This window comes from Crocodylus porosus, unplaced genomic scaffold (assembly GCF_001723895.1).
Source record: "Crocodylus porosus isolate Cpor-Errol unplaced genomic scaffold, CroPor_comp1, whole genome shotgun sequence".
NCBI classification, from domain to species: Eukaryota; Metazoa; Chordata; order Crocodylia; family Crocodylidae; genus Crocodylus; species Crocodylus porosus.
Window position 1 is genome coordinate 19,988,562 of NW_017728925.1, and position 24,687 is coordinate 20,013,248.

At 44.1% G+C, this 24,687-nt stretch overlaps 1 protein-coding gene across 2 annotated transcripts in view; it reads left to right on the forward strand.

Annotated features, from left to right (window-relative positions):
• The window catches only part of RALGPS1 (Ral GEF with PH domain and SH3 binding motif 1), a 210,599-nt gene that overhangs the window by 154,589 nt on the left and 31,323 nt on the right, over positions 1-24,687 (forward strand). For both annotated transcript variants that reach the window (XM_019541064.1, XM_019541066.1), the window contains one exon: positions 18,611-18,678. In XM_019541064.1, coding sequence (XP_019396609.1) covers positions 18,611-18,678 — 68 coding nt within the window. The remainder of the gene's footprint in view (positions 1-18,610; positions 18,679-24,687) is intronic.

The window sequence follows — 24,687 nt, forward strand, 5'->3', positions numbered from 1 at the left end:
AAGCACGCGTGCAGTTGCAGCAACTGGGAGCAGCAACCTTGACTCTGGTACAGACTGCGCCGGAGCTTATCACATTGCCTTAATGGCACATGTGGTTGCACCCAGAATAGGCCTTCTAGAACCGGCGGTAGGCAGACAGATTTGAAGACAGTTAATTACCCTTTCTTGTCTACTTCCAAACATCACATCAAGTTGTGAAAGCTGTTCTGTTCAACTTCAGTTTAGACCAGTGCAAATATACTACTGTTCCTCAGGCAAAAACAGTAACTGAAATGAGGCAATTGTGATAAACCCTGGGATAATTAATAATGTAGTGTGGAGCCACGTAGGACATGAACGTGTTTGGAATTTTACTCTGCTTTAGCTGAGAAAATTATTCTAGAGGAGATAGCATGCAGAGCAGATGTTCTTCTGGAAGTGATACCAGAGCTGCATTGAGCGTGTCAGACAGACTTCAACTGGAGGGACTAGCTCTCATAATTTGTCCTGTTGCTTAGGTAAGCCTCTAGCAAAGGAAGCCAAGGCAGTGTCAGCCTGTTCACTGCAGAGGATCATCCTTGTCTGTGGTTTTGACAAGTTTATATTTTTGGATCAGACTGAAAGCAGATTGTAGGAACACTGTTTTTATACCAGAACCCTGTTCCATGTATTGCACTGTCTTCCAAACGGAAAAAATGTATCTACAGAATTTTTTTCTGAACCGCAACTTATCTGCTACAGAAACTGAATTTGTACCAGAGTACTCATGGTGGAACATGTGTGCATTTCCATCTTTCTCCCTCCCTGTATTATAGTTACTCTGCAGAGTGTGAGAGATTTTCACACTGAACATTTGTACATTGTGCTGCCTTGTAAAAGAAAAGTGCAGTCTGAGCTTTGCATTACAATCTGCCTTTCAGATCTTTGTTGCATCTTAGGGTTTAAAAAGCAGGAATTTTATTTACTTGTTTCTCATATGTTTGCATACTTCATTAAATGAAGGCATGACGAGCACAGTAGGGAAAAGGTGAATGGTTGTTATTAGTGGTCTTTACAACTTCTGGACTAAATGCCAAGAGACTGAAAACACTGCTTAATTTTAATTCTTGGACAGACTTTCCTGTTCATGCAACAATGTTAAAAAGATATAGACGGTAGTTTTTCATTAGTTTCAATATCTTTGTAAAAAAGGAACAAAACAAATGGTCCTTATAAATATTTAGTACCATGACATAATACTTGGAAGAATTACAAGTCATGAGTAATTCCAATTTAAATTTTTTGAAATTCATTTTAATCCCAACAGAGGTTTCCTCACAACATTGAGAGGTGTTTATGTGTATTTTTAGGGGGCATTCAATCCTTTTCCCTTGGTCTGGATACCTGGGAAAGTACATTCTTTGAGCAGATCTTTTTTTGCTTTTTTTCTTTCTAAGCCAGAGCATGTCTAGGGATAGATTCACTAAATACAGAGAGAACCTTAAGAATGAAAGGAAACCAGGGCAGAACCTGATACCTAATGTCGTAATGATGTCTGTAGTTTCTTGGAGCTGCTCATGGGGAATTCAGTCCTTGTGCTGCCATGTGTGTTTCTTCCAAAACGAAGTCTTACCTCAAGGTGATTTGTCTTCATCCAAAATCTAGCCCATGTTAGTCCTTAAAGTTCAGTCTTTTCTTTCTCTGAATTTGAAGACAGGTTATGGACTTCTTCATAGAAATTTCACTCAACATATTCCAGCATGTTCCTCCTCCATAGATCTTAGGTTTCCTGTTCATTTCTGCTTCCGTGCCAGCAAGAACTGTGGGCATTTATAGACCTGCTTTGGGAGATGACGGGGCACCTTAATTAGTGCAGTTCTTGCTGCGCCAATTTAAAGTACTTGGAGCATCATGTGTATCAGCATCCCCGTGCTGAAAAATGGCGGTGGGATGCTTTGAACTAAAGCTTATTGAATGAGCTTTAGTTTAAAGCACCCCACTAATGTTTTTCAGTGCAGGGACACTGGTACACACGACACTGGAGTCTGCTGGAGCACAGTAATTGCCACGCTCCAGCAGACTCAATTAAATGGGTCTGCTCCGATGCACTGTAATTACAGTGCATCGGAGCAGCCTCCCTGCACGTGTATAGGCATCCTGTGGGTTCTGAGAAGGCCATGGGAATTCAGTCTTTGCAGAGTAAAAACCTTCTCTCTCAGTCTCTAGTAATGTTTCTTGCAGAGCAAAGAGCAGCATTAGCAGACTGAGGAGGGAGCAACATTGATCTTTGGCAGGAAAGGTGGGATTAGCTCAGTAGCAAGCCTTGAGAGACAGAATCTCAGAAAATTGCCCTAAAATACATGGGCAGGATCCCAGCATGCACACTTTCCCAGACCAGGACCAGGGCAGGAAAATCATGCATCTACTTCACACAAATATATTGTATCAGTTGAGAGGTTTGGTTTTAGTTTCTACTTGCGGGAAGGTGAAGACTGTACACAAAACCTTTGCTGTTGTGTCATCTCCTGAATACAAAGGGATCATTACTTCATAAGCCCAGACATCTCTGTCAGCAGGTGGAGAAACTGGTGCTCTTGCTGGTGAGACAGCACCAAAGATAGAAAAGGGGCTGGAGACAACAGATGTGCTCCTAGGATTGTAGCTTTTCATTGCTGCATACAGCTAATCGCTGGCAACCCCCAGGTTGCTCGTCTCCCATAGGTCACAGGAAGAATCTCAGAAGTCAGGAAGCAGGAAACCATGTGCAGCCTTTCCCTTGCTGGAACACGGTGATGTTCCAGAAAAGCATCCAGTCTTGACTGGAAGACATCAAGTCCTGGAGAAGCCATCATTTGCCTTCACGGGTTGTTCAAACAGTAGAGAGCACTAGCACTGTTAACACCCCCCCCCCATCTTTTTTCTAACTGTAAGTGGTCTGGTTTCAGTTTCCAGCCCCTGGTTCTTTGTACGGCTCTCTCCTCGAGATATGAGTCCTTTGGCACATGCTGTTCTATCCCCATGAATGTAATTAACACTGCAATGAAGAAACTTCTTGATCATCTTTTTTTAAATAAGCAAAACACATTGAGTTTTTAGTATCTGGCAGTTCCTCAACATCCTTTCTAAAATGTGTGAACTCAAAGTAGTATTCTGGTACTGGTCATGTAAACGGCAAGAACAGAGGCAGAATTGTCTCCCTTCTCCCACTAGCTGGGTCCTCCGTTTTTACCTCCAAGGACCATAGGAACTTTTTGCCACAGCATCACACTTGATGTTCGTGTTCAGTTGCAGTTCCCCATAACAACCATATCTCATCAAAGGATGACATTGGAGTAGTTGGCATGGCATTTATTCCATAAAGTCATGTTTGCTGGTGTAAATTGTATTCCTGTAATTTATTTTTGTGTCAAGTGACTCCTGTATCAGATTTTTCTGCTCAGTTGTTTGGGGTTAATGTTCAGCCTAGAGGCATCTAGTTATCTATTGACCCTACATCCACACTTGCCACGTCTTCTGAAATTTCCCCAGTGTTCAAGGTTTTTTAAAAATTAAAATTGCTGGCCATAGATTTTCTCAGGTAGCTTTCTTAGGCCTCTAAGTGCAAGTTATCCAAGCCTGCTGGGTTAAAAATCCTAGTGGTTAATCAATGTGTGGCCCTTGTAGATGAAATAGTAACATTTATCTTGGCTTAGTGAAAATGACTCTTAGTTACCGGCTCTGTAGATTTGCACTGGTATGTTGTCACAATGGATAACATTTCCATTTAGTTCATTCAAAATTGATTCTTCGTGGTGTTTGTGCAGTAGCAGTGCAGTTCATTCGGAGGGTGTGCATGGACTTGCTAACAGGGGTGACCAAGACCTGGCTGTGGGGCCCTGCCATCAGGCCTGCAGGGCTTTGTACAGGCCTAGAAATTGAGTGGTATGGCAAGCACTGGCAGTGTGAATTGCTGCAGCTTCGGGAGCCACAGCCATGAACACTGCCACTGCTTATCTTGCCACCACATTTCTGGCCCTGTGGGGGAGCTGCCCACGCCACCTCAGAGTGCAGAGCTGTATCACGTGGCCGGCAGGCACAGGAACTGGGTGGCAGGAGGAGCAGAAGCTGCCATGACTCCAGAAGGTGCAACAGGTAATGCTGTGGTCACCAAACCCAGCCCTGTGGGCCGGATAATGTGGCTCCGATCCCTGGATCTTGCCTGTGGACTGGCCCCGAGCCTCTCACCTAGCCCGTGGATCCAGGTGGCATGCATACCGCAAGTGCAAGTGCGCAGCGTGGAGTGGGGAGTCTCTCTTCTCTTGGTGACTGACAGCGCGGTCCTGCTTTTCTGCATCCAGGCTGAGAGCCTGCTGGCACGCCAGACTATGGATCTTGTCTCCCTGAAAGGGCATTTCTGGTCAGTCATGATATATTCCCCTGCCCCATCAGGGGCTGCCTTGTTGAAAGGTTGCAGTTCTGTTCACTCCTGTCTTCCCTGAGCTATCTCTGCTACTCAGCTGTGGGAAAAGTGTCCGGTTTTTTTTTCTTCCTTTCTTCTCATCCCATTCCTGTGTCCCTTGAAATCATTTTAAATGGGACTCAAACTACAATAGATCTTTAGAGAGAGCTTGGAAGACAAATAGAGCTAGATGCAAGTTCTGTGCATTACTGCTGCTGTTAGCTTTGCATGCTGCTAATGTTTCCTGTACTATATGAGATATCTTTAAGCAGCTATCCTGTCATGCAAGACATAGTCCATATGCCATTAGGAGATCTTCAGTTTTCTCTCTCCATGTGCTGAGTGTCCCTGAACAGCTGCAGAACAAATCACTGGCTACTGCCTGGGTAAACCAGTACAGCTTTTGAAATGCTGCTGACCTTAAAACACTTGTTTCTCTCAATTTCTTGTGTCCTTTAGCTCCCAGCTGAATTCTATGTTTGCAGAGCTTAAAATGTGAACATGCTTTTGAGCCCTTGCTGGACTGAATAGTATTGGAAGGGACCGTCATAGTCCTGGAGGGTCCTGCCTCTTTCATGTCTGCTTTACCAAAAGTGAGTCTAAGCTTCCTCACATCTGCCACTAAGCACAGAGCATTTCTGAGTTTTTTCAGTGTGCAGAGCTAGGCACACTATTGCAACTGGGCCTCAGCATCTGCGTTACCACCAAGAATCTTTATCCCTTCCCCCCAAGAAACTACCTTAGTTTTCAACCTGTTGTAGTGACCAGAAAGCTGGGTATAACAACACACACCCGTAGAACTGTCCAGTCCCTGTCTGCATAACGATGGGTGGGGAATTATGAGCTTTGCACCATTGGTGCCATGGAGAAAGGGTAGCTTGCCCAGATTTAATGCAGGCTGGTGGCACTAAATTACTAGCAGGGACAGACAAATAGCTGCCCTCTCTCCCTGGGGGCCATGGACAGGATAACCATCCTCCTCAGCCTCCCAGCAGCCCCCCAGGGCCATTGACCAGGCTTCTGTCCTCAAGAAATCACCTTCCCTTGATTTCTGTGACTTGTTCCATTCATGATTCTTGTGCTGTCTGTCTCTGATTGCTCCTTCAGTGTGTCGTTTGGAGGACGCCCCTCATTCTGCCTCCAACTCTTGGGCTGGCCCCTTCTCTTCTACCTGTGCACCTTGCCTTTGCAAACACAGAGCCTGCTGCAGTCACTGTGCTGATGCTGGCTGCTGCACTCCAGACCTGTAAAAGGGAATGGTTTTCCTGAAAGTCCTCCTCATTCTCTGTGTTCATTGCTGTGGACAGCACCATTGGCTTCATCAGCTGGGTGTCCTCCACAACTCAGCCTGTTCTTTAGATCTGCCCATACAGACTGTGCCTACATGTCACAGTGTTTTCCCATTGAACATTTTTGGGATACAGCTTTTCCTGTCCACCAGCATTATTAAGACTCTTCATCTTGCTTCTCAGTTACTACAACATCCTCTTCTCTGGCCTTGACAACTCACCTTCTGTCTCATTCATATCCATCCAGAATGCTGCTGCAAAAATTGCTATCCCGGCTCATCCTTTGATCCAGTCTCCCCTTTTTGTGCATGCCTCCACTGGCTCTTTTTTCTCCATTACTTCAAACCCTAGTTTGCACCTTCAGTGACCTTCACAGCTTGTCTCTTTCCTACATCTTGTATCAATCACCTCTCTTATTCAGCTGCCTCCAACACCTGTGTGTGCAGTCATGAGTGTTACTTGCTGCAGAGTTAAAGGGGAAAACACCCAGGAACCAAAACAGCGGTGAAGACAAGCCAGTCCCCACTACACTCCTTCAAAGTGGCTAAGTTGTCAATGACTGAGTCGACTTGGGAAAAAAACTACCTTACTGAGACCCATCCATGATTGAGTGGGTTATTCTTGCCAGCGCTGAAAGGAGAGACATCACAGGGAACAGTAAAACACTGGGAAATCTTGAGGGCCCTGGAAGAGGAAGAGATGTTGTGTGAGCTAGGAGCGAGTGACAGAGGGGCACAAACACTGCCAGAGCTGGCTGGGCTGAGGGCTGGCATGGATTTAGGCACCTTAAGTATAAAGTTGCAGTCCAGGAAATTCCCAGTAGCTGCCACTGCACTCTGGTAGCACCTGAACTCTGTCGGCACCCCAGCTTCAGTCCTTAAAGCTTCCCAACTGCCTGAGAGTTGTGTTTCGGCGTATGTCCAGAGGCCCTCAGTTTGGATAGGCCTGAGCAGCCTGGCAGCTGTCTTGTGCGTCTCTGCTGGAGTCGCCCGCTGGGCTCGATCCAACAGGCATTCTCACCACACGCCGGATTCACGCGGACAGTGCAAGGCTCCTGTGAATTGCCGCTCCATCAGCTGGAGCATAAGGGTGTTCCCCCCCCGCCCCCTTTCCACAATAGCTTAATGGTTTGAGCACTCGCCATGCAGTGGTGACAGGGGTCCAGTCTTGCCCCCAGCCTTATTCCTGAATCTTAGCCAGTGAAAGGTGGCTGGTTTCCAGCAGCTCCTCCCTAGCTAGCTGGCTATTTTGGCCCCAACCTGAGGCACCTGCCTTTCCCGGGACAGTGCGCTATGAGCACCTTGCAGGGTACTGGATCCCACTGCAAGAGACCCAGTGCCCGGTCCTTTGCTAGATCTGGCCCTTGGGCATTTAGAAGCCAAACCATTACCAAAAACCACTGGGCCCTTTGAAGTCACCTTTGAAAATGGGACCTTGCAGACCAGGGCTGCATGCACTACAGACCTCAGGGTGGCGTAGAAGCAAGCCACCCAACCTTATGGCCCATGAGACTTCAATGCTGAGTGAGTGTAATGCCTAAATACTCTTAAGAACCAAGCCCAGAAAGTCCACATCCCTGGGTGTGTGCTTCTAATTTCCTTCCTCTCATATACTTGCCAAGGGGGGAAAGAGGACACTACAGGACCCGATTTACCAGCGGTTGCATTCTTATTCTGTTCTGGGATTAAACACTTGCTTGGGTAGGTCCAGGCAGATTCTCGTACTTCTTAAATCTCCTGACTAGCTGTTTCGCAGCTGCCCTGAAGTGTCCGATTCTGCTTTGCATTCATACCAAAGAGGTATTGATCCCACTTGTGTTTAGGGTTTTGAGTAGCAACCATTGCTGGTTATCTAAGCATTCTTTTTACTGTCTTTGTTTCTGGAAAAAGTAAGAATGCGGTGAGCCTTCGACAAAATAAACAGGAGAAAAAACAGTTTCCACAGCAGGGAACTTCACCCACACAGCGGGTGAAAGAGTCTTGACGGTTCTGGCAGCTTAGGGAAAGGGCCAGAGAAGATGGGGGCCACCAACAACGCTGCGCAGTCCAGAGGGGAGGGGATTCTGCCAGACTTCTGCGGCAGGCTTCCCCTCCCTCGCTGAGTAAATGTGCATCAGCTCTGGCCAGCCGCCAGAAGACAGACAGCACCTGCTTCTTGAGCAGTGGCCTTTCTCTAGAGATCGTAGAGGCCCAACACAGGAAGTGCCATGTTCCCCACTTTACAGATGGGGATGCTGAGGTTCAGGGCAGTGAAGGGAGGTGCCCTGGCTTGCCTGCAGCCCAGGGGCAGAGCCAGTAGATCCTGACTTCCTGAGCCCTGCACCAGTGCTCTGTCGGCTCGTGCCGCTTTTCCTCCCCCGACTCATCTCCTGTAGAGCCTTGTGTTTAATGCACAGTAATTACTGAAGTCACATCAGCTGGGAGAGATCCCAAGACATGTTCTGCCCAGCGTATTGGTCGTGAGCAAGGCCCATCACAGTTTCGACACCCCAGACAACATTCCCTCCCTGCTTCCCATCCCACCTGGGCTTTGTCCTGTTTTAGACTGGAAGCGCTGTTGGGTTGGGAGCATATCTTGTCTCTGTCAGCTGCAGCAGAGAGTACCAGTGCTGTGTTAGTATTGTTAGTTATCATTGTCTCCAAAAGAGAGAAAGCATCTGGAAATTAATTAGGCTTTTAGGAATAGGGTTAGGAAGATGGTAGGGTGGTAGAGTTAATGGATATGCTAGGCTAGCCTCACTCGTACTATCACATTAAAACAAACATTCTGTCCCGCTGGACAGTCCTATTGTAAACAGAAAATGATGGCTGTATCTGCATTTCTTTAATCACTGTCTCAGTTACAAACAGGAATTGTGTGTAGTCATCGTGGTCAAAAACAAGGTGAAATCATTACCCTTTGGCGCACACAATTGATCACAGAAACAGAGCACTGAAAACAATGCGTTTACAAAATGTAATTTAAGGTATTACTTCCTCCATATCACAGAGATCATCAGTTCATTCCAGCTTTCTTTCACTCACTGAAGGATCTTAGACTATTCATTGTAACATTGGTGTATTGTTATAATAGGTGCCACTGTGGTAGCTTGCAAATGGAAAGCAAAATAGCTTGCCTTTAGAAACAACAAAGACCATCAAATCCAAACCGAAAACTTTTCATAGTTCTGAAAAATTAAAATTTTAGCCAGACTTTTTTCCTTCCAGAAAGTAACATCCCATAGTTCTCAGTGTCTTCCTAGAAGCTATAGTTGTTTTAAAAAACCCAGAACAGCCCCAACAATGCACCCTAGACATGGATGAAAGTATCATTAAAGTTAGCAGGAAAACTCAGTGAGCCCATTTTTATTTAAGCATGATACTTTAGGATGGAAATTTGGATCTTGACTTAAATGGGAAGGGACACAATTAATTTAAAAACCATACTCTTTTGATTGATGTTTGTACCTATCATTGTTATGAGTATCAGCTAAGATAACTTTACATGGAGAGGACAGAAAGCATGTGTCATTTTGACAGCAGTCTGATAGACTCACAGGGTTGGAAAGAGTGTTGACAGCTCTCTAGTCCACCCCCCTAGTCATTCTTGCTTTTGTTTACCTGAGTTGCTCTCAGCAACAGAGAAGAGAATACGTTTAAAAATAGGAAAATATTATTGTAAAACCACAAAAATTAGCAGTCATGCTACTTTAAACAACTAATTCATTTTTAAAATAGACTAGGATTTCAAGTTGACTGTTTCCCCTTAAATTCTGTTTAAACAGAAATCATTTGGGAAATAAACAACAGAGTGTACTGTTTAAGGTTTCAGCAGAATATTGCATTGCTTGTCCTTTGCCAGATGTTGACAAAAAGCCTCCAGATGCTGTCTGTGAGTGAATGCTCCTGCACCCTGTTGCACAGTCCCTCAAAACACCCTTCAAACACCATGGCCAGAACCAAGCATGAAATAGCTTGTTCAGTCTCTTCATGCTTTCTTGAAACAACCATCTTCTGCCTTTAAAAGGCCCTGATTCAGCAAGGTATTTAAATACGTATTTAACTTTAAGCGCCTGCTTAAATGGATTACTATTCAGCAAAGCACTTAGGCCCTGATTCAGCAAAGCACTTAAGTATGTGATTAAAAAGTGCCTATGTGCTTCCTTCACAAATTTCTCACTACTCCCTAGAGTTATTCCTTTGACAAACTAACAAAATGTTGTACTGTTACTGCTATGTGCTGCTTTTGTAGTGCTACCGTCCAGGAGCTGGAGTCTGCTTGCTTTGCTGTAGGCATTCAAATTATAATTCAGATCAAACAAGAATCCAAATAGGTTTCCATAGATTTTCATGGAGGAGCCCTGCATTCCTCTAAAGACGAATTTGCCCATGCTAAGAACCTGGAGTCTAGAGCTTAATCTGCCAAAAGAAAAAGGCATTTTTGGGAATGACGAAGATGGTGAAACTGTTTGTGAGTTCTCTCTGTGCTAGTACAGCATATCTGTGCCATCGGCTCAAGTGTGTTTTCTTAAGCTTCCAATACTTCATTTTTGCTTGGAGCACAGAAGTGGTAATTGGAATAAAATTTTGGATTGTGCTCAAGGACCATGATACAATCCCATCCAGCACTTCCAATATTGGATTAGACAACAGCATGAAGAGCATTGTGCTACTGCACAATGCTGGCTAAAGCCAATATGAAGATTATTATTACCATATTTCTCACAGACAACACCCCCACAAACAAGACACACACCTTGTTTTGGGATGGCAGAATGAAGAAAAAAAATTCCCAGAGCCCTTGCTACCATAGCATGGGCTTATTGTGGCTGAATGTGGAGCTGCAGCCGTAGCTGGGGCACAGTTAAAGCTTGAACTTTGGAACTGCAAGGAGAGGGTGAGAGATGCCGAGTCTGCATCTCCTGCATGCACTGGGGAAGGCAGGACGGCCTCAGCAAAGTCCCTGTACCTCCATCCTGGCATGGAAATCAACTTTCTTGCTGAAAACATCCCTTCTCCCCCAATTTTGGTTGGCTACATTTTTGAGGGAAGGTGTGTGTAGTATGCAAGTAAAGACAGATTATTATTCGCGTTATAGTGGCACCAGGACTTTGAAGACCTTAGTTTGGCAAGGTGCTAAATGTAAATGACTCCACAGCTGATTAGTCTCTGGGTTCATTAAGTTATTTCTGTGTCCTGTTTCTGGCCAGGCAAAATAACCCATTACAAGAAAGTATTAAGAGTTGCGTATAGTCTTAAAAACTACCATCTCCTTGTGTAGCAGTTCATTTCCACGCTTTTAGCTATCCTGTGTTTTAAGCATAGTGAGTTAATTGTGGCAGGACTCATGCCTGAATGAAGAGTACCACTAGTGATCATAGTATCATAGGAAAGCAGGGCTAGAAGGGACCTCAGGGGGTCAGTTAATCTCACCCCCTGATCCAGGCAGGATCATCCCAGCTAAGTGTCTGTCCAGTCTGCTCTTGAAAACGTGCAGGGATGGGGATTGCACAACTTCTCCAAGTAGCCTGGTCCAGTGCTTGACCACCCTCGTAGTTAGAAAGTTCTTCTTAATCGCCAGCCTAAATTGCTCCTTGCAGCTTGAGGCCATTGTTCCTAGTCCTGTCCCCTGTAGCCACAGAGAATAGTCTGTCTCCATCCTCTCTGTAATCACCTTTCAGGTATTTGAAAACTGTTGTCAAATCCTCCCACCTCAGTCGTTTCTTCCCCTGACAAAAACCCCTAGTTCTTTTAGCCTGTCCTCATAAGTCATGGTTCCCAGGTCTCTAGTAATTTTCGTTGCTCTCTGCTGGACTCTTTCCAATCTGTCCACATCTTCCTTGATTTGCAGGAGACACTTGTGAAGAAATCCCCCTCTCTCTGCCCCTCCCTTGGGCCAAACTAGGTGACCCCTCTCTTTCCTGGCTTTCTTCGTGGTACAGGCTGGTCAGATAAATTCCTAGGGGGTGGGAGGAGCACTCTCTCCCTCTAGCAGGCGTTTTGAAAGCAGCTAGCAAAGGCTCCATGCTTCTTCTGCATGGAGATTTACTGTAAGTAAAAAAAAACCCTGGAAACTAGCCTGGAGTTAGGAATTGTGTGTAGGCCAGTCAGTCATCTCTTAAAAGGATCATTGCATCCAATTTCTGTAAAGATTCACGTCTTTATGTTAGCTTAAAGTGTATTCTGACTTCCTTGTGCTACCCCCCTTTCCTCCCTGGATCTCAGTAAAGGTGTCAGGTTACAGCATGCCTTGCTGTGTTACACTGTGGTAAGAGCGAGAGAAGAGGCTTTCCATGCCTTTGCTGGGCCAGTAAAGTGTATCTTTTTATTTTCCCTCAGTTACCTGATACTATCTTTGAATGCTTTGGGCTGAAAGAAGCTCCCAGAAATATTACTGGTGGCAAAGCACCCCCAAGGTTTGCAGGGTCTCTGTGCCTTGAGCTATGCAGAGCCCTACCAGAGACCAGTGCCTGGGTGGTAACAGTGATACCCCAGGCTGGGGCCGGGGCCAGGGCCGGGGGCTGCGCTGGCCTCCTCCTGGCAGGGGCTGGGCTGGGGCTGGGCTTGGGATGTGTAGGAGAAGGCGGCAGCAGTGCTGAGAGGAAGGGCTATGGGCAGACTGTGGTGAATTTTGGGGTGGCTGAGCCTACCCCATAGCACCCCCTCCCAGCGCCACTGCCACCTGCCCCGAGCACAGCCCTGGCCAAGCCCTCCCCATCGGGAGCAGGACAGCGCAGCCTGTGGCCTCATCCCACAGAGGCAGTACACCCCTGCTCTGTGCACAAATCTGGGGTGTGTGTCCCCCCGTGCCTCCCCCAGAGGTGCGCACAGTGGCAGGAGCCACCCCTGAACAAGCCGCCTTTGGCTCCACCCCACACCCTACCCTGGCTGGGCAGCGCCTGTCCCTGCCCTAACCCCATTCCCTTCCTCACTGTGGGGGGCCTCAGTCTGCTTCCCCTCTCATGCCCTTGCCCTTTCCCTTTCCCTCACCCCTTTTCTCCCCCAGAGATTTCAAACTGCTGGGCTGCATATTTGCAGTTGAATCGGATCAGCATCAATCGATACGGCTGGTTAATAATTGGCCATTGGTATTGTTGAAAAAACCTTTATTGGTGTATCCCTATATGCAGTTATTCCATCCCAATGCAGGACTTTGCATGTCTCCTTGTTGAATTTACTCTGATTTCAGACACATTTCTACTGTCTGTCCAGGTCTTTCTGGATCCTAGCCATACACAACTTAGTGTCATATGCAGATTTGCTAAGTGTGCATTCAGTCCCACTTTCCAGTTCATTAATAAACATGTTAAACAACACCAGACCCAGAAAAGACCTCTGGGGAACCCCACTTTATATCTCCTCCCAGATAGACATTGAGCCATTGATGACTATTCACTGAGTACAATGATCCAACCAGTTATGTATCCCCACCCTACAGGGCTTTCACCTCGACTGTATTTATTTAGCTTGTTAATGAGTATGTCATGGGAGGCAGTGTCAAAAGCCTTGCTAAAATCAAATTATATCATATCCACTGCTCTTACTGCATCCACTGAGCTTATCACCTTATCACAGAAGGAAATCAGGTTGTGGGGCATGACATGCTGCTGGCTGTTCCTGATCACTTTGTTCTCCTTTAGGTTCTACACAGTAAATTCCTTGAGGACTTGTTCTGTGACTGGTCTATAATTCCCCAGATCCTCCTTCTAAATTTACCCTTTTCCAATCATCTGAGACCTCACTAAATTCTACAAGTTCTCAGAAAGGATAGCCAATGTCTCTGAAATTACCTCAGCCAGTTGCTTCTGTACCCTAGAGCATCTTTATATGTGCTCCAGGGTAGGGTTGGAGGGGCATTTTAATTAAAGCAGCTCTCCAGAGCCACTCTAATTCAAGCTCCCATAGCATCTTGTACACTCTGCATCCCATGCTTAAAAATGGCAGCAGGGGCACGTTAGCTGAGCTCATTCAACAAGCATTATAAAGCATCCCTGCTGCCACTTGGAAGCGCTAGGATGCTGAATGCATGTGAAACGTGATGCATCGGAGCCTACATCGGGTACATGTATAGAAGCCCCTAGAGTGCCTCCCTCAGTAGCCTAGACTGCAGTGCACTCTGGGGTACTGAAGGGACTGACAGAGGTCTTTCAGAGACATTGGCTATCCTTTTTGAGAACTGCTGACTTGAATGCGTTTCTTTTCTCTAAGTAATCCCTAACCTGTTCTTCCACTACTTTAGGCTGTTTGTCTCCTTCCCTGTCTTTGCTGCCAACTGTTCCCATCATCTGGTAGCTGACCCTGTTTGTGAAGACTGAGGTAAAAAAGGCATTCAATACTTTGGCATTATCCAAATTATACAATCTGTAGCTAGATTGTCTTCTACAGTCCATGGGGGCTCAGCTTTCTGTTGTCTTCCTCTTACTTTTTACATCCAAGTAGAATCCCTTCCTATTGCCTTATGGTCCGTGCCAGCTGCCTCTCACTTCATGCCTTGGCCTTCCTAAATTTCTCTCTGCAGCCGGTATGATACTCTTACACGCTCTCCTAGTGCTGTGACCAAGTTTTCACTTTCTGTATGATTCCTTTTTGGGTTTCAGCTCATTGAAGAGATTGCTGGTCAGCCAGCCTGGTGTCCTGGGCACCTCCCACTCTTCTCTCACATCAGGATAGCTTGCTCCTGCACCCTTAAAAGGGCCTCCTTAAAACACAGCCAACTCCTGGGCTCCTTCTCCCCTCAGACTGGCCTCTTAGGGGATCCTACCTACCAGATCCTGGATCCATTCCTGCGGCAGATGCAGAAACCAAAGCTGTGTCTGCAGGCTAGACAGTGATGCTGTGCTGTCCCCTTTGGATAAATCGGTCACCCCTGTGCCAACCAGTACTTCTCCCTGCAAATGGGCCGAGAGGAATCAACATGCTACTTTGTGTGATTGAGGGTGACAAGCTCACCAAACTTGTCATTCCTCTCACAAAGCAAGAGATGTGCAGAACTGCAGCGCTCTAGGAAGAAGCAGCTGACTTTTTGCACTGACTGAACAGCAGCCAGCACTTCTTGGGACAGGTTTGGTGGGACAGCTCTCTCTGTGCTAACAAAACAAGGTGTGGCTGTTGCCCTGCCAGACTACTGGGAAAGGGGGCGACTTGCTTGCTTTTATCATGCACCTTTGATAAAAGAAGGAAAAAACAGCAGATGGGACTCCTGCAGGGTGGTGGGAGAGCCCTTCCTGGGCCTGTGGGAAGTGCTCTGAGCTAAGACACTGTCTCCACATGCGCCCATGCCTGGCTGGCCTCTGGGGCCGAGCTGTACAGGGTGGGTGCATGGCACCCTTGAAATAGAGGGCCATTTTCACTGTTTTCTGAAGTCCTGTCACTGACTGAGTGATTGATTGATATACTGATTTTCTTACATTGGCAAAATCTAGAGGTCCTTGTGAGGGTATTGTGTCTTGTGAGGCAACACAGGCGTAAGCTGTTTTTCTTCTATAAGGAAAAAATTAATATCAAGAGATTTTAAGTCATTGCTGCTCCATTTTATTGGTGAGGATAAAATATGCACAAAGGACATGAAAACAATGAAGGTATGCACCATGACTCTGTAGAACAGGCCCCAAAGACCATGTCTTGCAGGGCTTCTCAGGTGGATGGTCACTTTTCCATTATCCTGCTATTGCCATTTACCGAGGATGATAGTGCTAGACAGGATGACTTCATGAGGTCCCTTCCAGCCCAACAATCCTGTTTGCTCTAAGATGACATTTTTCGCAACCTCGCTGATGCCTTGTATTACAAGATAAGATAACAGTTAGGAGGAGGAAATTGTGATGGCCCTGCAACGTATTGGACTGTTTTTTTGCTTAAAGTTTTACCAGGTGTATACCGAAGTAAATAGTAATATTGGAGGTCAACTTTAGAAATGAACAAAAAAATGTTATGGAAGGATTGGTGGTATAATGCTGAAAAGGCTCCGCCACTGCTGCTTTGATTGAGAATTTACTCTGTTACGTGAGATGAAAGTAAAACCCAAACAATCCATGTTGCATAAGCTCCTTGAATCCCGGTATATACATTGATGAGTGTGATATTAAAATCTTAAAACCCCAGCAAGTAGCTTTATTTCCAACAGGAAATAAAAAATAAACTGTGCAACGTCTAAGAACTGAGCATTCTGCGATAACACGAAACCTCAGAAGTAGAGCAGAGAAGATCAACCTAAAAAATGAATGGAGTGGGGTCAGAAGTAACATATAGAGAACTGTAAAGCAAAGAATTACATGCTGGAGTGTTTCCACAATTATGGAGGCACAGGCACAGATGATCCAGGACCAAGATTACAGGAACAACATCTGGTTATTTCTCCACATCCCAGGGAATTCTCAGATGATAGGCATTTGTTACAGCACGATCAAAAGAATTCATTGGGAAAGCTTATCAATTGTACAGCCACGTCAAGCTGCTTTCAGCAACACCAGAAACTTGTTGTAGGTTATATTATATGAATTTCCTCTTCGTTGGCTTTCAAAAGAAGCATGTTGTTATTTTTTGAAGATTCACAAGGATAACAAAAGGACATACAATCCTTTGTAAAGTTTCAGATGTTTGTTTGTTGTGTTTGTTTTACTTTCATCTCACATAACAGAGTAAATTCTCAATCAAAACAGTTGCCAGCATCAGAGTCTTTAAATGTTTAATGTACCACCTCAGTTTCTTAAACCACTGAGATTTGGATGTTTGCACTCTGTTCTCTTTATCGCTGACCTCTCGATTTGAGAGAAGCGGTGGTTTAACTCTACAGACCAGTGACACCTGTAAAGGAACATGTTGCCAGTACCGGTTGCTGTATGGTGGGGTCAGTACAGCTGTTGCTTGTGTTTTCAAGTTCATTAGCATGTTTGCTACCTAGACTAAGAGGTGGTGAAACTGCTACTTTGCTTTAGTGTAATCAGGATTTGATATGACAGCCCTTCCTCCTGTACCTCACTGATTTCACAGACAGTGAAGAATTAAGGAAAGTGTTACTGTTTGTGAGGACTGAAATACCTCTCTGGAAAAAACAGTGCATAAATTTAAATCTTTTGCAGTCACAAGACTGAAGAAGCATGAAATCTTTCTGTCTGTGGTGGTCTTGCTTCTCAGTGCTGCTGTTTCAGTATTTTGAGTTGCACATCAGGCATACAGCAAATGAGAAAGAGCACAGTAGGCTCCCGGCTCTACGGAGAGGGCGCTGCAGTGGGGGCAGCTATTGAGGGTACTGAGGGCCTGCCATGGAGCCTTCAGCCCTATAGAGGTCCATGCCAGCCGTGTCTGTCATGGGAGCAGGGAGGCTAAATTGCAGGGATTGCACTCTTCTCCACACAAGGCCTCTGAATCCTCACTCTGTTTATGACAATGCACCCCATAAATTTCCTTCCTTGCTTTCCCTGGTATGTGCAGCACCCCATTTCTTTCTTTACTGTGGTTAAAATAACTCCCATTACTTTTGCAGGGGACCACAGAGTTTCTCCTCACTTTTGCAAAACCGGATGTCAGGCAGGCTAATCCAAGGGAGCAGGAATGCACAGACCAGAGAAGTGATGAATACATGTTTTTGGATTAAATATGAGGATTCTGGGAAATGGACCAGACTACAGCACATTTTCATTATATTAAGGATATGCTGCTGAGCATTTTGACTGAACAAAGATTTGTGTTTGCTGAAGAATAAAGATATTGTGGGCCTGGAGGAATCAGGCCAATATTTTTCCATTTTATAATTGGTCAATATACATATCTAAATAAATTAGTATAAAGCTCAGTATCTCATAGAACGAATCAGTGCAACAAAGGCAACAGCATTTCTACCTGGCTAAGTGAAGAATGGGAAGGTGAATGTACTCTGTTTTTCCGTGAGAGGAGAGCTATGCAGTACATATGCCTCTTGCCAGGTGCCAAGAGGAGAACAAAGTCAAGGGCTTGAGTTTTATAAGGCCACTAAATTTGGGTTTCTAATGTTAATCTCAAAGATTTTGCAAAACTATTAAGTATGAAATCACTTGTGCTCTTAATTACTGCATGTCTAGCAGTTTTATGCCCTCCACGCGTTTCAAAACAAGATGCTCTAAATTAGTCTGGTATGAATTTTCTTCTAAAAAATACTCGTTCAAAGCAGAGGATGCCAAGTTAAGAATATGCGGGAGAACAGTGGGCGGCAGGAGGGAGATGCAGCAAATGACAGAGAGGTATGTCGGGGATGCTTGGATATATGGGAGCAGTAAGTACAGTGTAAAGTCTTGACAGGCGGGGTTATGTCATTTTTTGTAAAATACGTATTTCTCACTGCACATTACTACAGGATCACATACTGATCTCTGCTCTCACTGAGTCATTAGGATGCAGTCTACATTTCCTAACTTTCAGTTTTTTCTGTTTTCTAGTGAATTTTACCTTCAATTAGGGTTTCTTGGAGGGGCAGCGAGGGGTTGTTTTGTGTCTTTCTCTCTCTCTTTCTTTCTTATAAACATTGCTATTAGTTTTTCTCTTGGATTTAAAGATCAGTGATTTTACTTTAGGAACCTGGCAATTGTTCTGTTATACTTCTAAATAAATAACTATTCAGACCAGATTAGAATTTTTGCTTTTCAGTGACAAGTAATTTCTGTTGGCCTGTTATGTTTCATACCATTATTGCCTACTTTTCAGAAAGTAACACACAGTCTGGAAGCCTGGCAAGGATGGTCTCCTTTTGTATTTAGATATGTAGAAGACAAGATTGCTTATTGCATTCACTTTGTACTCATTGCTAGCATTTATTTGTTCAAGCATGTAATCTGGGTAGTCATAGTCTTTGTGAGACTATAAAATTGAGTCTAACATTGAAAAATAAATTTTTAAACAAACAGAAAAAACATCTGTTTGCCCCTTTGCCTTCAGTGAGCCCCTTCACTACTGATGTGTCTAAAACTCTTTTCCAGATTATCCTTAAGAATTGAGCCAGGAAACAGTTCTCCTCGTCTGGTCTCCTCCAAGGAAGATCTTGCAGGTACAAAAAGTGATTGTGAATGTTTGCTTGTGAGCATTATATCTGCCGTTACACAAATCTTTCCCTGTAGTTTGTGCAATTGGAGTTTCTGGGTTTTCAGGGGCGGGGGGAGAATGTCATTCCAATGGGAAATCTTCTTTTTATTGTCATTAGAGAAGTATGCTAAAAGATCCATTAGAAAATCGGTGCCTCACTCTAAAGTCTCTCAACTTTGAGCTTCCCCTGGTATCGGTGATACAGAAAATATAACAGGAAGACACGTATTGGAAAGGGCTGTGTCAATCATCAAGTCCAGTCTCCATTGTTTTGGGGAACCATGTCACATAATTGCATTCATACATAAATACATCAAACTCCATCCTTAAACCAGTTGAGTTTTCCTCTGTCTGCTGCATTTGAGAGGTTGTTCCACAACCTCACTGCTCTGACATTAGGAACCTTGTTTTGATTTCCAGCCCAAATTTACCCATGGCTATTTAAACCTTTTTTGAGCCAGCATTTTCCTTTCGCTTAAATAGCTCTTCTCTCTCACTGCTGCTTAACCCCTAGTATACTAAATACAAACCCTTCTGTCCTGTCAGCCTTCATTTGACTAAGTTAACTGCCAAAAATTTCCAGTCTCATTTCCTAAGACAGACATAGAATTATCACTGATGTCATTTTCTAAAGTGAGCACCTGATCTCTCAGTATGCTTCCACTATGATGTAGAAGTGACCACGGGGTAAAATAGGCAATCAGTGGACAGTAAGTTGCTCATCATGTAGTCAGCTGGGGAATTCACTTTCCTAGTTGGACAGAGTCAAGTATTTTAGCAATGTTACAGAAACAGCTGGATAACTTTATATAACTCCTTTTGTAAGTGGCAAATTAAGATCTGGGGATTCAGATATCATGTTTGCAAACTGATTCCCTGCAGGGGTCAAGAAGGGAATTTTCCTTTCTGATTTGCAGTAGAATGGCAAATACTCTTAACTTTATAAAAGTAAGTGAAAGTAGCTTGATTTCAGAAGTAACTCTTCACTTGCAGAGACTGTAGGTGAACCTTGTATTCAGTGTTAGAAAAGATGAGTTTATCTATCTGTAATTTCTCTGAATTTGGAAAAGGAGCATTTTTAGGTCAGTAGTTGGCAAAATCCACATTTTTAATAGCCACTGTGCAAGCCAGCGGGGTATTTTTCTCTGTCCTTACTTATGAGTGAAAGTATAGAGAAATTCCAGCACAATGTGTCTGTCTCCAGAGCTAATCCCAAGCTGGCCAGGGTGCCAGCACTGCCAGCCAAGTCTGTCTCCCCACTGGCCTTGTTACCGCATTAGAACCTGCCAGGAACCATCATCCCTGGTGGCATTGCTCAGTGCTTCTTTGTCGGACCTGTTTCCGTCAGGTGGCCACTAACGAAAAGGCATTCTCTGGCAGAGGAGTCATTGAGCAAGACTGCTAAGTTGCAAGCAGACAACTGGTTCCTGAGGAATAGCTAGTGGATGGAGAAAGTGAATGGAGTTGCTGTTTTTTTACAACGTTGTGCTTTTTCATTAGTGCCTATCAAATAAATAGAAAGCAGAACTGTATCGCTTCTAATGGGTCTGATTAAGTGCAGTAAGTTAGTAATAGGTAAGTTCTTCCTGCGCAGTTCTGTGTAAAGGGACAAATGCAGCTGAAGCGAGGAAATCCCATCATGCATGGGTGGGGCAGGATTGCGTAGCGACTTCCTGGGATCAGTTAGCATATGTAGGGGTTCGTAATGTAATAGAATTCCTCAGCGATCATGACTGGAGCCCGTTGTCCTCATGTGACAACAGCGTCTGCTAAGACTAACTACTGCAGCCTATCGCAACACAGTCAACACCGTTCGTCCCCTCCCTCCCAGTGCGTCATGGGTTGATGGGCATTTTATAGGATCACTTTGTTGTCATGCAAATAAAGTGTCACAAGCACAATTTCATCCTTGCTGTTTGGAAGCAGACTGAAGAGGGAGACCATACCATTCATGTTGCTGTGAAGGAATTTGGTTTCAGTGACTTGGGACAGCACAGATCTTTCGTTGCAGATGTACTTAGTGCCTTTTTACCAGGTTTAAGGTTAAATAACAACCTTCATTAAGCCACCGTATTTCAGTTGGATCTGTGCACCATACAGTCTTTATAAGTGTTTTGTGGGAACCTGGGTACAAGACACTGCTTTCCTTGACTTAACTGAGCAAACACTACAGATATTATGCAGTATGAATTAAAGTAATAGAAATGGAGCCTTGTTTTACCAAAACTAGGAAACATGTTTGATTAAAGAAACACTGTTGAGGTTGGTTGGCGCAAAATGTGACCTACCTTTTTATAGGGTATATGTTTCCAGAAACCATGTCATTCTGCCTGTGATGGGGGTTTGGGAGCTGGGAATGGTGGTTTGGAAAACAAGTTCTTCAAAACATGCCTGCCTGCATTTAAGATTTAGCCATCCAATAACCAGGCACTGTTTGCAGCTCAGGCCTTGAGGACAATAGCAGCTGAGTGTGTAACAGTCTCCCTGAACAGTCCTACAGTCATACGCTGGTGTGTGCATGCAGTGCAAGTAGGTGAGAAGTGTCTGGACACAGGTTTCTGTTTTGAGCTTCTAAAGTTTTTTTTCTAGTCAGTGAGGGCAAGTGTTTGTATAGACTGAAATTTATCTTCATAGCTTGGCTGCATCCTTTTAAATATAAGGAAAATTTTATCAGATGCAATGTTTCTGAGTGTTCCCTGGCTGCCTTCTCAATATAACGCTGGAGTTGCATGTACTCTCAAGTGAATGTTTGCCTTGTGTCTCAAAGACAGATATTATCTGGATGAACAAGCTCATTTTTACTAAGGTAGCACCACGAGATGTATTGTGTCCCTAAAATATAAACACAGAATACATTTCCACATTTGGACCCCCAACATTAGGCTCCAACTAAGCTGAGTTGTTGATTTTCAATTGTCCTGAACCTCCAAGGCTCCCAGCAGAAACTGTGAGTGTGGCAGTTTAAAAAATGAGGCAGACTTCTGCTTCTAGTGTACAATGCCCAAGCAAACCATTGGAAAATTCCTGCCACTTCAAAAATGGTACTCTCATCTCAACCTCCATTTATGACCAATAATAAAATGGGTATGACATCAAGCTGTTGCGTGGAACCAGCAAAAGGTCAGTGCATGTTAGAACTGCATATACAAAGATTACATATTGCAAAGATGGGAGGCCCTTGACAGAAATAGCGTCAATCCGCAGGAGATTCTTAAGCACTGCCAAAACAGGAGAGATTTGTTTTTGTGGGAAATTTAAGGAAAGGAAGTGGGGTAGGTCCCATTATTTGGAACATTTACAGCTAAACTGGACAAAAAGCTGTGTAAACATACTATTAAAAAAAACCAACCTTGGTTGGCCTTTGCCCTAGATGACCTAAAATGTGACTGTATTTTGACACTTGAGAGTGAAGCTGGAATATGAACTCTAGAAGAGTTGCTTTAATAGATCTCAACTTACTGAGATGTGCAGCAAATGGGATGTCTTGTCAGAAACCTTTAGAAGACTTGAACAGCTTTTGGGCAAGGGGTATCCTCTGTCATCAGTTTGAACATTTGGACCTAAGATTTGATAGATAATGAACAAAGAATAGAATTAATATTGTCTGTGTTCTGCTTCCTCCTTGATGTTTATGTATAAGCTCCCATTCCTGCTTTGTAGAGCTTGAGCACACGCATCAGTGAGCAAGAGTCCTTATAATTTCCAGTTGACTTCAAGAATTTCGGTGCCTTATGTTGCTAAAAACTGCATGAGAAAAGGAATGAAGCATTTGCAACATTGTCTAATTAGGTTGCTCACTTTGGAAAATGAGGAGAAATATAAATATTTCTCTGTAGCAGACTAAACAGATCAGACCATACAGATTATATTTACTGCTATAGGAGCTATTATCGCAAAGCTTTTTCTGTTTTAAACTGTTATCATGATTTGCCAACTTTGTGTCTCACTGTACTGATGCAAAGTGGGGATGGGAAGAAGCAGGGAAAAACCCAGACCCAGTCTATTAAGTCATTTTATTTTACATTCAAAATGACATTTCTTATGACCAAAAACTTGACTGCTGAGACAGAAATCAAAGAGAAGAGGGGAAAAATATAGAGATGTGGTTTAGATCAAGATTAGTGTCCTTAGAGCATTGTATATCATCCCTGCTTGGAACTCAATAAAATGCACTTCAGTATGCTGTTAATGATGTCCACAAACTGCTTTTGCTGTCATATAAAAAGCAGCAAAATAATATTTCCTGTGTAATTGTCAAGCATGTTCAGACTGAAGAGCTGGTGAACTGGTGCCTACAAGGTTTCAGTTTGCTGCCTTTACCCTGTTCAGATCTTGTGAGTGTGGTTTAGATGACTAGGAGCATTTGGTCAGGCTTTTGTGATTTTAAGCAGTCAAAATCATTCAGTTTTCTCTAAGTTTCTGTTTCTTACATTCAGTGCTTAAAATGTAAGATGGGACTTTGGCTACAAGACAGAGCTCATTACTTGACTTGATGAAAGCTGATTTTAATTTTCCAGCAGAAGGTATTTTAGTTCAGGGACTCAGTCTTAACACTGGAGATGCTCCAGATGTGGGGAAAAGGAATAAAACCTACATACAGGGTTTTGGAGGGAAACATTTCAGCAGGAAACCCCACAGTCCTACCACTTGTACAGTACTGTTGGATGTGATCTGAGGAAACAGTTCATTCTAAAACAATGCACCTTTTTAAAACTAGATGAAAGAGCAAAAGCAGCTGTTAAAATAATATGTCTCAGTTTTGTGTGGACATGCAAAGACTGGTTTTGTGTTTATAAAGATTTGTTTTACTTTGTTAAAATGTACAACTGAGCCCTTTTGTCCTGTGTGATTTAATTTCATACATTTAACGTGGGTGGGTGTTTTTATTGTGTTGGGGTTTTTTTCTTTCTGGCTTCTGCTTCGACATTGCTCACATCTAAAGGCCTCTGTGAGGGCTCTGGGTCAGCATGCCATTACGGTGACTTGGGAAATGCATATTCCTTTCATACTGTCATTTGAGCCTGGCAGCAGACTTGGTAAAACAAGAGACGTGGCCCTTATAAGTACCGTCCAAACCCAACTTGGGTGCCCTCCCATTTTATTTCATGCAGGCTGGTAGAGCTGGAATGCTAGGGAGATAAATCATTCCTTAAAAAAATGTCCAAACCTAGAAATCCTGAACCATTCTGAGTCTAGCAGATAGCATGTGTGATTCAATGGCACATGGGTTTGGATTGTCCCTATACATGCCACAGGCTAGCATTGTTTCAAGCAGGACCCAGCATGATGATGGGGCTCCAGGTCTGGGGAGCCCTTCCTACTGCTGCATTCAGCTGCTAGTATTTCCTTCAGTAATTGGTAAGGCAAGGTCCCTTCCAGCCTTGCAATCTATGAATGAATCTATGAACAAGGACTTTTGAAGGACTCGCAACATGCTGTGTTGCTTGCTCAGCTGGACAGTTCTAATATGTTCCTAGCCAGACAGTATTTTGTAACGTCCACTTCAAATTTTCAGTGACCTGAATTTTTGTGATTATAAAAATGTTGTAAAAGTGACATCAGCTTGTTTTACTGAAGATTAAATTAATTTAATAATTTGGGTGAGGAGGCAAATCGAGAAAGACAAAGTATATGTAAGGGTATACACTCCTGGCACAACTTGTTTCCACACCATGTCATTGGGAAGTAGCACGACAAGGTGAATCAGACTGGAGATGGGGAAAGAGCAAACACGGCTCTCCCGTGAGGGACTGGGATTCTTGCTGCCCACAACAAGCTCAGCAGAGCTGTGGGTAGAAGGGACCAAGGTGTGGAAAGACATTTCCATGATCTCCACCCTAGAGTTCTAAAGGAACTGGCCGAGGTCATTGCAAGTCCCCTGGCACAACTTTACGAGCACTCATGGTGCTCTGGTGAGGTACCGGAGGACTGGAAGAGGGCCAACGTGGTCCCCATCTTCAAAAAAGGCAGGAAG